This window comes from Aptenodytes patagonicus, chromosome 10 (genome assembly GCF_965638725.1).
Source record: "Aptenodytes patagonicus chromosome 10, bAptPat1.pri.cur, whole genome shotgun sequence".
In the NCBI taxonomy this organism is placed as follows: domain Eukaryota; kingdom Metazoa; phylum Chordata; class Aves; order Sphenisciformes; family Spheniscidae; genus Aptenodytes; species Aptenodytes patagonicus.
In genome coordinates this window covers 3257236-3272578 of record NC_134958.1, presented here as the reverse complement: position 1 = coordinate 3272578, position 15343 = coordinate 3257236, and the positions used below count along the sequence as shown (strand labels likewise).

The following is a 15343-nucleotide window of genomic DNA, read 5'->3' as shown; positions in this document are numbered from 1 at the left end:
TTGTGAACTTTTAGCCTGCCTGTATAATCTTGTACCAGCTATCTGGTACAAGGGGAGGTCAGCATTAGAAAGCTAGTTTCTTAGTTAAGGAAAAGTTGAACCCTGTTTAAAAGGGGAAAAAAAATTAGGTAGTTTTTTTCCTTTCTTGAAATCGTAGGTGTGAAAGAACTTATCAGCAACATCATGAGGACACAAAAGCACATTTTGAGAAAGGCCTGCTGGAGAGGTATGCTGCAGAAAAACAGCAGCTTCTTCAAACTTACGAAGAGACAATCTCGCAGTTAAAGTAAGACTTACCATTTTTTTCCACTTTTACTGAAACTTTCACATTTCCTGTCTGGCCCTCAGTGCTAGTTACACTTTTTTTAAAACAGACTTGCTGCCCTATGAGTGTAAGGACTAACTGATAATAAATAATCTGTCCTGTGAAGGGCTAACATAGAGGAGCTGAACAGAGAGATGACTGCAGTGAAGGAATGTTACATCGGAGTCTGTGGGGAGAAGGACACCTTGGAAGCTACTTTAAGGCAGAAATTTGAGCAAGAGCAGCAGCTGAAGGAAGAGAAGGTACTAATGGAAATACCTGTAAACCATATCATTTCAGACTGTTTTTAAGATGTAATATCCGTAAGTGTATTTAACTTTGTAGTTGTTTGGGGAAGATACTTGGAAGAGATGCAGTTATATCAGAAAATTAATACATGTGACTTATTGGTTGTTAAATTAACCTGCTGATGTCTCCTGGGGTTTATGATATTGTAGAAGTAACCCTTTCCAGTAGCTATTCATTTTCACATAGTCGACTTTCATAATTTTGACTCTTGAGGACTGTTCAGTCGGCAGTGTGAGGTTTTACATTCATGAGACATTTTCCAAAAACCTGACTGACAATACAAGTTTTCTTCTCCCTATATAAAACTGATCTGAAAATACTGTGGTTTTTTAGGTAATAATGAATTCAGACTGCTATATTGATTAAAAGCTTTGCTTTTCTTGAAGATATCAGTGTGAAATGACTAAACTAGGTCAACTGTCTTGCTAAGCAAGTACAGTAAAGTGGTGCAGCTCGAAGTATGCTGGGAATAAAGATGCTTGATAAGAAAACTTATTTTAGAGCAATAGCCTATAATAACCTCTGATATCACACCTTAAAACAGCTCCTTTTGAGAGCAGAATGTCTTGTCCAGGTGTCATCAGTAAGATCAGTGCACAGGCTCTAGAGAATTAATCATGTCTGATGCATTCCCATCACTTTGTACCAGAGCAGTTCGCTATGCCTTGGAGAATACTTTAATTTTATTTTTTTTTCCCTAGCTCAAGAAACAGCTGCTAGAAGAAAAAGAAAACTCTCTTAACCTTCTGAGGACTGAGCTTGAAGAGAAACACAGCAGTTCTATGATAGCAGCAAAGAAGCAGTGGCTGGAAGAAAAAGAACAGCAGGTTGAAGAGGAAGTTGCATTAGCCAAAACTCACTGGGAGAAGGAATTAAAAGAGGTGTGGAACTTAGACCAGGGGGTTTCAATTTTTTTTTTTGTTGGTTTGTTTATTTTCAGAAGAACTTTTCTATGTAGATAGACTTATGTGCTGTTATTCTGCCATTTGAAGTGGCTTTCAAGGACCTGTCATTTTAGGAGCCTCTAAAGGAGTCAGTAGGTATTACACATGCTTAAGACTTTGGAAAAAACCTCCTAGACCCTGCAAAGTAATATGCAGACTGTCCTGAATGTCACAGTTGGTAATATGCTGGAGTTTTCCACCCTGATCCCTGGGCGAGTGGTTACGCTTTCTATTGTTTCATTCAGCTATCATATAAAAGGCCTCTGTGTATCCTATCCCATAGAAGAATGCTGTGATAAGGAAGAAAAACCAACTCATTCTTTACCAAACTCTCCGCTCTCTGAGCGTGGTTTTGCTCTTCTCCTGTTAGGGAAGGAAGATTATTGGTGTAAACAGTGGCTTTTTTGTTAAATACCAGTGAAATTCTAGTTATTTGGACACTGGGGAGATTTTTCTTTAAAAATATTTTTTTTCCTTAGAATAAAGAACAAGTCTTTGCAAAAATAGAAAGAGAATGGCAAAGTAGGCTGGAAGAAACGAGAAGAACTGTCGCTGAATGTAATGACTGCAGCAGCCAAACTGACCGAGTAACAGTTGTGGATGAAGCTTCAGCTAAAGAGTTAGAAGGGATTGTTGAAGATCAGAGGCTGCAGATCCAGAAGGCTCTGAAAGAAAGTATGGCCTCTGAAGAGGCCTTAAAAGAATTTGAAATAGAACTGGAAAATAAATACCGTAAAAATCTTGCCAGCCAGGTAACAAATAATTGTTCTGTCTGCCTGGAGCATGTGAAACTGCCATGTGCAACTAAGTCATTAAAAAAAAAAAGTGTTCTCTTCCACTAACTTTCTGCTCAGTAGTTGGTATTTGCTATATTAGAAATATATTTAAAAAAAAAAGTTCTGAAGAAGCTGTAGCATGTAGCTTGTTTTTTCTAGCTGTTAATTTTTCACATAGTTGGACAAGTTTTGCAGGAGTTTTGAACACAACTGAGCAAAACTGGCTTAGAGTTTATACCATTTTGTTAAGAAAAAAATAATATTCAACATCTTGGTATCATTTCTTGCATCAAGAAATGAACAGATGCTGCGGGTCTGATTCTCTTAATTTCTATAAACATGGGCAATCCAAACTGAAGTCTGTTCTTTCACTGCTACATGAAAGTAATAATAAAAATGTATTCGGTGGTGGTGACTGAAGTAGGTTTTTTATCTGCTTATAGGTAGATGCAGCTTTAACCCAAGCTCGAGCCAGGTGGCTGCAAGAATTAACAGACCTCAAAGAGTACAAAGTAAATCTAAAGATAGAACAAGAAAAATGGGAAAAAGAACACAAAGAGACTGCAGCAAAGCAGGTAGCCCAAAACACTTGTGTATGTGTATTGATAAACAGTTCAGTCTTCCAAATCCCATATATTCCTGAGGAATGAATGCAGACATAGGCGGGGAATCATTAAGGAAAGATGTTTCTAGTGTATTCTGGCTCTGATCCATTTTTTTGCCTATGTAGGATTATATTTTTATTAAATAATTTGAAAATCATCTCCAATAGATTGATAATGACCCAGGGTTATGTTTTATGTATATATAAATATATGTATATATCTTTAATGACTGTGTTATATTTACCAGTTAGCCCTAGTTCTCTCAGCTGCTGAAGAGAAATGGAAGAAAGAACATGAACATACAGAGAAATCTGGTCCAAGAATGAAAGAACTTGAAGAAAAGGTAATTTCTCTCAAGAAGGAATTGGAGCTAAAGAAAGAAGAAATCCCTGCAGCTATCAAAGCAGAACTAGCAAAAGCCCGTGCTCAGTGGAACAAAGAAAAGCAAGAAGAAATCCTGCAGATACAAGGACAAAATGAGAGAGACTACCGATCGTTCTTAGATGATCACAGAAACAGAATTAAAGAGGTACTTGCAACAGCAAAGGAGGATCTTGCAAAGCAGAAGAATGATCTCTCCATTCAGAAAGAGGCAGAAATAAAGATGTTACTAGACCAAAAGCAGCGAGAATGGGAGGCTCAGGAAACAAAGAGGCTGCAGGATGAAGTTAATCGGTACGAAGAGAAGACTCTGGTTGAGCTTGAGTACTTGTTGAGTGAAATCCATGAAGAACTAGTCAAGTGCACACATAGTAAGCATTCTTGGACGGATAAGTGTTTTGACGCTCATGTTCAATTAAGCCATCGATGCAAAGACAAACTGAAGGCTTGCTTACAAAAGGCCTACAGAACCACAGTTTACACAATTCTGGAAAAGAAAGAGAGAGAATGGAAAGAGGTAATATTTCTGTAAATTATAACTGTCAACCAGAAAAGGGATTTGAGAAGTCACTCTTACTTGTTTTCTCCCGATATAAAATATCCATGTAATCCTGAGAATCGGAGAATCCAACGTTTGAGTTCATTGATAACAACAGTCCTTTAAAACTGTAAAAGAGGGATAAATCTGCCATTAGCAAGTGAAAAGGGAAAGGGTGGGTGTAGCTTTGACACCCTCAATCTTTAAAGAAGAGAAAGCCGGGTTAGGAGTGTCACTTTTTAATGCCAAGATTCATAAATTAAGGAGAAGAATCCACCATCTTAAGTCTGGGAGCCTGTTGAAGGCTCCTTGTGACCTCTTAGATGGGTTCTGTCATTGAGGCCCATCTTAGGTTTTTGCATAGCTGCTGGGTTCGGTTTTTTTTTTGAGAAATTTAGCAGTTTGTAATGGTGATTGGATAGGGATCATTGATTATGTTACTCTTTTTCTTCCCCCTTCTGATACAAATAAAGATGAAAACAGTAAATCCTTTTTGCAGATTATTTGTAGTAGAACTGAATAACTGACAAACTGATCTATCTTGGGAATAATAGTCTTGCTTAACTTTATTGTGGCTCTAGGAAATCTTTTCAATGTGCCTGCCCAAATGAGGAAAGACACCCTCTTCTAGAGGAATTTGGGGCTAAGTAGAATTCTGTCCAAAAGCTTCTGTTTCTGTTGTTTTGGCAGATTCCTCCTTTTGAAATACTTAACGCTTGTAGTAAGTTTTTGATTATGGGGAGCATCCCACTGGAAATGCCATTGCCACCCAGCATTCAGCTGCTGGGGATTTAGCCAAGAATAGGGCAGAGAAGGAAACTGTCTTGTTTTTCAAGAAAGGGCAGGATGGGGGGAAATGAGTATGAAGTGATTTCTCATTACAATATTACCCAGTTTTTTAGTGGTAATATGTTTCTCTTCAGAAAGTGGACCTTTAAAGTCTTCTTGTCATGAGTTATTTTCACTATGGTAAAGAAAATCAGAAAGTTTTTTCCTATGCCTGATGCATCTTCTGTAATAGATATGAATGTCTCTTGGTAAACTGTTTTTAATATGTCTTTGAACTTCAAAACATTGGTTGGCTTCAACAGCCTTATCCAGTGAAGTCTTTGTAATTTCTTAGTAATGTCTTCTCTTATCCTACCGTAGTAACAATAAACAAAGGAGTTACATTTTTCTAGATGGCTTTCCTGTCCCTTTACTACCCATATTTGTGGCGAAACTCTAAATGGGTCCAACCCCTTTTTCTGCTGGATATGCCTTTTAAAAAAACAAGTTAGCTTCAACTATTCAAAGACACTGTATAGTTCTGCAATGTTAAGGGCTACTGACGTTTCCAAAATAGTACTTAAGATAGCCAGGTACTGCTGTTGCACTGAATTATGCCAGGTAAAACTTCTGTGTGCTAGAATACACGTTTTCCTCCTGATTCAAGCTGCAATCTGCAGTTCTATTGTAGGTTTAAAGCATCTGCATTACAATTACTAAAGCTACTTGGTGGCCAGGGTTGCTTGTTTTTATGCGTGACATTTATCTACTTTAAGATAGTGCGGAACACTTTTTGCTATGTGTTGGGTTTTCAGGAAGTGTTTTTTCAATTACAGAAATATGAAGAGCTACTGACTAATGCAAATAAAGAAGCATACACTTGCCTGCAATGTGGTGAAGGAGAAACTGGGGACATGGCAACACCTCCTGTGTACAACGTTGGACACCAAGCAGAAGCACAAAGGAGGCTAAGACGACAGCCACCCTTGCAGGAAACTGGAACAGACAAAGGTATTGTGTTTGTTTTTAATTTGGCAAATTGTGTATCATCAAATTAAGCTTGTTTGTAGCAGTCTTTAATAGTCAATGTCTTACTGATGACTCTAATGCAAAGTTAGTGAATATTTGGGTGAGAGGGGAAGATGCGGTTCTGATTGTAAGGTGGTTTAACATAGTACAAGCTAATGCAACATTAAAGTCACAAACCGTGCAACAAATGATACTGGTCTCCAGCTCACTGATTTAATGCCAGGCTTTGAGGTTTAATGTTATTAAATGCTAGTAGCTTTCTGCTTTTTAAAGCCATTCTTCAGAAGTAAAGAAATAGCTGCAGATGTAAATACTCTTTGGGGGTTGTGGACATGAACACAAATACCTCTGGTGTATAACAGCTCATAAGCAAGCCAGTGTTGATTATGATAAGCAGGGTGTGGTCTAAACTATGTCTTGTAAATGGGTAATACTAAATTGGAGCTTTGAAGATCGAATCGTGCTACTTGCTTTTGACACTAGACAGGACAAGGAATTCTACGTTCATGTAAAAGATATTGTTGTGTCAAGAATCATACTTTGCCTGACATGGTAGTTTTTTCCGATTCTTTTGATCAAGAATGTAGTTGAAAAAATGTGAATCCCCAGGTGATGTTTCTCTTCCCCCCCTTCCCCCCCCCCAACTTCCTTCCCCCCTGTGCCCCCTTCTGCCCCCAGTATATAGCGTTGTAGCTCTTCCCAAAGCTGTCATGTGTACTACGGCAAAGCTGGAGACAGTGTAGCTGGGGAAAAACTTCATGGGAGGCACAGAAATCTCTCTGGGGCTTTCTGTTTAGTTTAAGTTCTTATGCAACTGAAAAACATAAAGCAAGAGAACCCAAGAGAGTCTTTGGCTTTATGCCTATAGTGTGGCTTGAATTCCTTCAACACCAAAATAACAAACCATCTATAAAACACAAAACAATACAAGCAGTGTAGCTCTTCTGTCTCCAGAGCTCCCTGTCCTGGCTATAGAGAGCAGCCGTTGCTGTCCTAGAAGTAGCCCAGTCTTTGTGAATTTCTTAACTAGACTCAGTCGGGTGTGAGGCTTCCCAGCTGGGAGAATCTCCCCCAGCTGACTCCAAAAGGCCCTGCTTGGCTGTTTTTTTGTTTGGTGGTTGTTTTTTGTTTTTGTTTTGTTTTAAAACAATTCAACCTACAAGTCTCTCATTGCTGACTGAAGACTCAGATCATCACTGATGGGAGTTGTATTGAGGCTGTGAGGACTCGAAGACTTGATAGATGCTTCTGCACCTTCTATAACAGGGTTCCAGCCTCTTGTGATTATTTTAATTAGACTGATGTGTTATATGCTTTCCAGCAAGAAAAAGACTAAGTAGAGCACTGGCAATAGTAAGGTTGGGCTTGATTCTTTTTTCGGTCCCATGGTTGATGTATAACTCTTAGCAATTACTGTTGCAGCTCAGAAATGTACAAAAAGGAACCCTGGATTTCAGGAAGATTTTTGCTGTGAACACTGCTGCCAGGAGCTTGAAAAAAGAGATACTGTGTGCCAGGACTTGAGAAGAGAGCTGGAGATAGCCCGCAAACACCTTCAGCTTGCTGTGAAGGAACATGAAGCTAAGTCAGAGCAAATCCAAGGTTAGGATTGTTAGTCACCTAAAGACAATTTTGAATGGCTCTGCTTTGCTGGCTGCATGAGTCTTTCATCTGTTGTGTCACTTAGTTTTCAGTGGATGGAATGGGGGTGTGTGCATACTTAAAAAACCAACCAACCAAACCCTCCACAAGAAAAAAACCCACAAACTGACCTCCCTGCCTCCAAGAAACCCCCCTACCCTCTTGGCTTTCAACATTACTTACCATTTTAGTACTCTTTCGTGTGTATCAGGAAAAGAATAGCGGAAAACAGAACACGTGGCATATGTTCTTTGAATATGTGTACATGTGGATCCCATTGCCCATGAGGATTATACAGATAATGCACGTGTGTGCACATAGACACATATGCTTATAAATGTGAGTCAGGGAGGCCTTTAGCTGTCTCCTTTGGGGCTGTACTGCTACTGTGCACATACTAGTCCCCCCATAGTGGGAGTATAAGGAGCAGAGTGGCCCCAAATGTTACTTGGTTCCTCTAGGCACCAGTAGTAGTAAGCCATTGACCACAGTTTTCTTGTACCTTCCTGCAGTTGTTAATAGCTTGAAGCTGTAGTTCTTCTTATTTTCTTTCTTTTTTTTTTGTAAGCCTTAAAGTAGGTTTTAAGTAGGTTTTACTTAGTCTCTTTGCCTTTTAAATCAAGATGTTCTTTTTCCTTTGTCACTTTGAAATGAGAAATACAGGACAGATGACTGAGAAAAGGTCTCTAGTTCTTAAGTGTTTCTTTCCTATGTGATGACTGTCTCTACCAATGATACATATAAAATATCCACTCTGTTTTTGGAAGAGTCACTGAAAGGAAGGCTTCTGCCTGTAGTATGGAAATAAGGCTTTTCTGAAGCTATTTCTGATGGAAAAAGATGGTGCAAAGTAACTTGCTTGAGGTTCCTCTATTGTAGGAGACTGCTTCTGATTCAGTAGTGGTGTTATCCAGTACTCTTGTTTAATACACCCCCCACTGGCTGTGGGGTAGTGTTGTGTTGTTGTGATTGCCTTCTCTTTGCTGTCCAACATCTTATTTCTGGCATTCTCAATATCTGTATCACCTTCTGTGGACAGGCTGATAGTGCCTGGTGGTGAAATCTCCCTGACACTTGGCCATCAGTTTAGTCAATTGCAATATTATCTGACTTGGTATCGATACCTGTGTTTATTGTGGATGCTATTGCATCATGTACATCTGTCATCCTTTCAGGATAATAGACTCCATCCTTTATTACTTTATTTAACTTGGTAGAAGTCTCTGGCCATAGTAAAATCTGGGCTAACGAGGATGAAAAGTCTTTGGCGTATCAAACCCCTTTGCCGTACCTGTAACTACTCCTGTGGTTGGGTCTCTTTCTGTGAGCCTTGCATGTAGGCTTTTCACTCGGAGGAAGTCATATTGATTCATCTGTCTCTGATAGCAACAAGAATTCCTTTTGTCTAGGCTTATTTCTGAGAGGATTTGTAGGAGGAATGCCTGCTCTGCTTCGTTCCTGTGCTCAAGAACTTTTTCTTTCCTACTTGAGCATAATGTACTATATGGGGCACAGTTCCCATTCGGTTGGTATCTGAGGAACTCTATCCCCTTATATTGAAGTCAGTAGAGGTCTCTGTTTTAAGGAGCAGAACAAAGAGAATGATGTTTTCTCTGAAGGAAAACATGTTGGTGATTGAATAAGAGGATCATTCTCCCTGCAGTGTTTTAATCAGTTGAAGCTGTACACAGTAGTGTTCAGGGCATTTTTTTTTCTAGACTCTCCTTAGAGCATGGCAGGAATTGGACTTGCTGAAGGTCCTGGTTCAGGAGAGGTCTCAAGCTGCATCCTGAGGGTCAGTAACTCTGTAGAATTGTTTGAGCATGCCTTGGTGAAAGGTCACTGTGGCCACTGTAAGCAGGTTTGGCAAATGGTCAGCTTGGAGAAAGCAGATGCGAGGTAGTACATTATACCAAGTGACTTACTTGCCAAAGGCTGTGGTTTGGGTGTGTTGTGTGGAGTGTGTTTTCCCCCCCCCTTTTTTTTTTTTTAATGAAAAGTCTCAGTTGCCTGCTCTAATAAATCTTGTGCTCAGTGGGGATGAGTGAAATGCTGTATGTTTGTAAGGGAAAGGTTTTTGCCAGCTTGCAGATGTGTGAGCAAGGCCAGGTGGGCAAGTTGCACAGATTTGCGTAATATTATTTCTGTGCTCTTTTGTCGACAACCATATAGCATGTAAACTTCCTTGGGGACTGGAGGAAAGACTGATGGATAATAGGACATCTGGACCACAAATGAGGATCTCTGAAGGCCATGAATTCCTTCTTTCTGTATTCCAGGATGGCTGCTTGCTTCTTGCTTTTCTGCGAATCATCCTAGAGAAGGGAGAAAGCCAAACTTGTCTGTGTCTTTCCCTGGGCTCAGGTCCTCATATTCTACCCATGAAAGCCTTGATTCTTCTGGAAGGAAGACTTGTCTTTAAGACATGCCCTCTGTTGTGTGGTGACAGTCTTTGTTTTCCTTAGGCCATGGTTCATGTGAACACTGCACCCAGCCACAGAAGTTGAGGTATCTCCAGCATTGAGTGTAGGTGTTCAATTCATGTTGGTTTTCTTTCCTAAAATAGGAGAGCTAGTAATCAACTATTGATTTTTATGGGTCTATCCAAATTTATTCATCAATTCTTCAAGTTACAGTAGATACCTGTACCCTTTTTAAAAAATAATCATTTGCTTAGATTAGATTACATAGCTCATAAATAGGTTTTAAGGTTCTTTAACTTTCAGGAGATGACCCACAGGTAGACTATCTGTATGCCATGATCAACAGTCTTCAGTATCAGCTTGAAGTCCTGTGCTTTGGGCTTTTTCAGCTCCACTGTCTTCTCATTCTCTGTGGTGGCTCATTATAATATTTATATGCTTAGTAGCATTGAGCAGAGTTCAGCATGGAAGTCCAGCCTTCCTCTGTAATACTGGCTTTTGGTTATTAAAAAAAACCCAAAACAAAAAAAACAACAATGAAGTTGTCTTTCATCTCTTCACCCCAAAGAAGGCACAATTGCTAACCCACAAATTAATAATTCTTTTCACATGTTTGTCAAAACAACCCTCTCCCCCCCGGCCCCCCCATGCTTTCTCCACATGTACACCTGGTATCTCTGAAGTTTTGCTTCCAGCATAGTGTTAGTAATGGCATATGAAGGCTTTAAACTTAATTAATTACTGTATGAGAGAACTTTTATATTCAGGCTTCACTGAAGTGTATTGTGGTCGATTCCTATGTGCTTGTTACTGCAACAGCTGTACATTTGCTGCTGATGCTGTGTGACATTGAACTCTTACACCAGAGACAGCAGTTTATGTAATAACTTCTGTTGAAGTCCACTTGAATTTAGAGAAGTGCAGTGAATTATGGTTCTTTTTATAGAAAATGAGAAGGTTCTAGAAGCTCTAATTGCAGAAAACTCTGAGATGAAGACTAAACTGAAAGACCTGGGAACACCACCAAGGTATTTAAGAAATTTAAACAAGCTGATTTTTTTTTTTTGTAAGATACAAGCCGCTTTTCTTGTGCGGTGTGACTTATGTGCATTTCAGGTCACTGTCAAAGGGAGGCGTCTCAAAACCTTGTACATCCTGTGACTCTGTGAAAGGGCTGGAAGAAATGCGTGCTCAGTACATTAAAGCTGTGAGCAAGATTAAGTGTAAGTACTAAAGTCTTAGCTAAAAAGTTAGGAGAGCAAAATAATTTTCTTTGTCACTTCCTCCTCCTTCAGCCAACTTGCACAGGAATCTGACAGCCAAATCGCATGAGAAGTAAATTTTTCCTTCTTGCTAGAGTGAATGTGAGAAATGGAATTGTCACCATAGTCTTCGACAAGATTAATTGCGATGGGTGAAGCCTTGTTATGCCATCCTTGCTTTGTTGCACTGTATTATGTCTTTTAAAGTGGTAAAGTGTCTTTTGAGAACTGATCTTGTTTCTCCAGCAAACAATCCACCTACCCTGCAACTTGTCCTGAGGGAGAATCTGCTTTTCTCTTGTGCTGTATCCTGCCTTTTGGCTTAATCGGCAACCTTCTGGCTGAGGAGAGAGGGTTAAGTGTAGCGCCAGGTCTTACTTGAGTGCAGCAGGTCCCCAAACGCCAGCTGCGCTGTCATCAAAGAGTTCATAGACCTGCATTTTACTAGCCAACATTCCTCCCAAATCCCTGTGCCTAGTGTTTTCTATTGCTACTGAAGATGCAGAATTGGACAACTGAATTCCTGTCTGATGCTTCATATTGACCTGCTCTGGTCTTCAGTGGTGTTTATCCAGTAGGCAACATCTGGCACAAGGATTTGGGTGGAATGTTGGCAGGTAAATCCAGGCCCTTGCTGACTTGCTCCAGGTCTGCTAGACAATCCCGGTTTGTGGTGTTGGCTTTTTCCCCCCTCTGGGGGAAAACTGGTACTAATGAAGTGTGTTTGTAGGTGATATGCTTTATTATATCCGTGAAAGTAAGGAGCGAGCTGCTGAAATGATTAAAGCAGAGGTTTTAAGAGAGCGCCAAGAAACGGCACGGAAAATGCGCAAATACTATTTGACATGCCTTCAACAACTTCTTACTGATAATGGGAAACATGAAGGGTAAGTTCAAGTATGTTTGGAAATTACTGTTGGTTTTGAAAGAGGCGTGTAGACATTAGTCTGGTGTTTGTCCACCTTGGAGCAAACAGTGTCTGACCTGAAGTCTTGCCAGTCTGCTCAGATTGGCATGGGGTCACTGCTGCGCAGTCTGGCATACTGTCTTTTCAGTATTCTTTGACTCTCGCTAACGTTACCTTGAAGTAAAATGCAGAGCTGAAAAGGAATTATCCTTAAACTTTATTTTTTTTTTTCATGTTCTGCAATTCTTGGCAGAGCTGAAAAGAAAATAATGAATGCTGCCAGTAAGCTTGCTACGATGGCTAAAGGACTTGAAACGCCTCTTCGACACATTCCCCAAAGCAAATCTACCCGCTCAGGTATGTTGGATTCTACAGTTGTTCTCTTCTTGATCATATTGATTTAATGCATGTAGTAATGAAAATGCAGGTGGAAAGTGAAGTACTATTTATTTATAAGCTTGCTAATGGAAATGTAAATATAAGCTGCTTATTTTGACAATGCTTACAATTCTTTATTTAAAAAACCAAACAAACAAAAGAACCTAGGTTTTTTTCCAGCATTAACATTTTCTTCAATTAATCTATTTACTTCCCTCCTCTCCTAGCTCCGTTATTAAATTCTGATCTACCACCTGGAGCCGAGTACTCAAAAAGAGATCGTATGCTTCAGACTAGGTCAAACCATATGGAAAGCAAATCATGTGGCGAAAGCATTACTGAAAAAGCTAATGATGAAGTTGTTCAGAAACATGTACCGCATGACTTGAGACAGCGGTTTGATGCAATGCAGACTGAAACTCGACATATGCTTCATGAAACAGTGACTTCAAATATTCAGAACGGGAATAATTCTAAAAATCTGGATGGTGCTTCAAGAGATGCTCTGTCAGAGTTATATTCAAATGAAGATGGAAGAAGAGAAAAATATGGCCCCATCGTAAATGTAGACAAAGGTCTCTTGTGTGCTGCTAGTAATATAGCACATCAGAACGCTCTTCCATCTGCTTTTCAAGTAGCGTTAGGAGATACGCATGCACCCAGCTTTACAAATGGCCATAACGTCTCCGGGCCAGCTTATCATACGCTTAAGGGCAAGAATGAAAGAACGGTCTTGAAAGATGATAAATGTGTCCCGTCATGTGGAAAATGGAAAACTAAATCTAAAAGAACTCAGGAATTTGATTCTCAAGAAACTCCAGAAAGGGATGAAGGAAGTTGCAGTGAATGGAGTTCTGTGAATGGAAGCCCGCATCTGGATCGTAGCGATACGCCTCTCTCGTATCCTGAACAAAAAGCCAGTACTAATGTGCAAGCACAGACTGCATGCTGTGAAGAGTTTCCCCACGTCAGGTCATTTTCCCCCGCAGATGAAAACGTTGTTACTTCTTGGAGAGACATTTCTAATGGCAATGGCAAGATTCCTAGCACAAAAAGCAGCACTAAAGTTTACTGTAGAGGCCACCTGATAACACACCCAGAGCATGCTTCATTCCGCAACTTTGACAAACCAAATTCTGCTGTCGTACAACTCGATGTATCGCCAGATTCAACTGTAGGAAAATGCTGCAACAAATGCTTGGAAAAAAATCATGTGGGATCCCCAGTCTCTTCAGTAAGATAGTGGTTTTGATAGCCCACTTCCTAACTCGAACCGATACCAGCAATTCCTCGTTTTGAAGGGAAAAAAGATAACTTGATATTGCAATAAAAGTGTGAGGATTGGCGAAAACCTGTTCTACTGTGTCCATTTCATGATCAATGTTACACAATTTGAATGTTACGTGAAGAAATTCTGTGAAGTTACTTGAAATATTAATGCAGACTTTTATTTACCTTTGTAATAACACTTTCATAATTGTTTATAGTGTATTATATACCAATTTATTAAATAGAATCTATTTTTATATTAAGTCTAGCTTGCAGTGCAGTGTTTATCTAAAACAAAGCTACTGTAACTTGTGGTAGTCTTTTTAAATGGTTATGAAAATTCCTTCAGAGCTCAATGAAAGATGTTTTAGGATTTGTTTGAAGTAAGTATTTTAACTGACTTTTCCATTTTGAAGGACCCCCTGTAAGCCTCTGTGTGCGTCCCCATAATAAAAGCAAAAATACTTGCGTTTTTTCATTAAACTATTATAACAAATCACATTTCAAGTATTCTTCCCTTTGGTACAGCAAGAAAATAGCTCATACTGGGCAGGAGAAAGGTAAAAATTAGAATAACCACGTTTTGCAGGTGTTCCTTAAATAGCATAGGTTATCAACGTAAGTTGAAGATGTAGTAGTCTTCCTCCTGATGCTTAGAAAGTTTGCATTTTAAAGGCCTGCTCCCGTTTTGAAGAGAATTATGAAATGTATCTCTTTTTCTAGACCTTCTGCTTTCCTTGGGATGGCATTTCACTTCTAGAGATACTGTGAGGAAAAGAGGCGTCTTGCTGCTTGCTCGCACAGGGTGTGATTAAATCATACTTGTTGCAATTAATAGTCTGGTTATGGGCCAGCAATTCACATCAACACTAATAGGGAAGACGTAAACAGAAAGGTTTTGCTTGCTGTTTTTCTGTGATACTAGAAGAAGAACAAAGACTGAATGTTCTCTCAAAGATACGTATATGCCTTTCATATGTAACGACGTTTAACTGCTGTAAGGATGCTCGTTTGCTCTTTCAGAGTCAAACAGCACAGCCTAGTCTGAGAATCTTTTCAGTTTTAAGAGGAAAACAGTACAAGGTTCAACAGAAATCTTCTGAAGAAAAATGTGTTTAACTTCCTTTACAAAAACGTCCTGCCTGTTTATATTTCAGGCCAACTGGCAAGGCAGAATGCATTACAGCTCTTGGTACGCAGGACTGGTTTGTGACTCGAGACTCTCTCGGGCGATCTGATGAGAGACTTCTGAATTTCTTGGTGGCCTTTAATGTTGCCCATAAATCCAACCCCACTTCCTCTTTAGTGAAGGTGGGGTTTGTCATCGTCAGTGGGAGCAAACTGAGGCCACGAGAGACCGCTTGTGCCTAAACAAACATGGGCAGCGGTTAAGTTCAAGGGCCAAATTCCGAGCTCTTAGCTGAGGAAATAGCTGTGGCCTTGTCTGCAGGGGAAAGTTTTTACTAGTTGTCCTCTAAGCCCCACGTGGAGGCTTTTTTTTTTTCAATGATAAGTGGCTTTTTTTGGTTAGCTTAAACATTTTCCCAAATTGCACAAGGTAAAAAAGCAGCACATTTATTTCTGCGTGAGAGGTACTTGTACAAGTGTTTAAACCAATCCATCAGATTAATTCGTTCCTTGGGCTAGTCCAGAAACCTTCCCCGGGTGAAGAGAGCCTGCATCTGTAAAAGTAAACGTGCAGCTGTCCTGCAGGACATCCCTGACCCTTCAGACAGAGCAGCCGAGGGCCCATCATCTCACCGGCGTGGACCAAACATGCTTTTCCAAGTAATCCTTCATCTGAGGTGG

At 39.9% G+C, this 15343-nt stretch overlaps 1 protein-coding gene across 1 annotated transcript in view; it reads left to right on the top strand.

Moving 5' to 3' along the window:
* The window catches only part of CEP152 (centrosomal protein 152), a 28018-nt gene extending 14491 nt beyond the window's left edge, over positions 1–13527 (top strand). Inside the window, exons 16-28 of the mRNA XM_076347811.1 lie at positions 158–286; positions 432–567; positions 1315–1494; positions 2037–2309; positions 2777–2908; positions 3186–3836; positions 5462–5636; positions 7077–7256; positions 10665–10746; positions 10835–10941; positions 11711–11867; positions 12141–12244; positions 12493–13527. Of these exons, the coding sequence (XP_076203926.1) occupies positions 158–286; positions 432–567; positions 1315–1494; positions 2037–2309; positions 2777–2908; positions 3186–3836; positions 5462–5636; positions 7077–7256; positions 10665–10746; positions 10835–10941; positions 11711–11867; positions 12141–12244; positions 12493–13508 (3322 nt within the window). The 3' untranslated portion in view covers positions 13509–13527. The remainder of the gene's footprint in view (positions 1–157; positions 287–431; positions 568–1314; positions 1495–2036; positions 2310–2776; positions 2909–3185; positions 3837–5461; positions 5637–7076; positions 7257–10664; positions 10747–10834; positions 10942–11710; positions 11868–12140; positions 12245–12492) is intronic.
* Positions 13528–15343: the final 1816 nt, after the last annotated feature.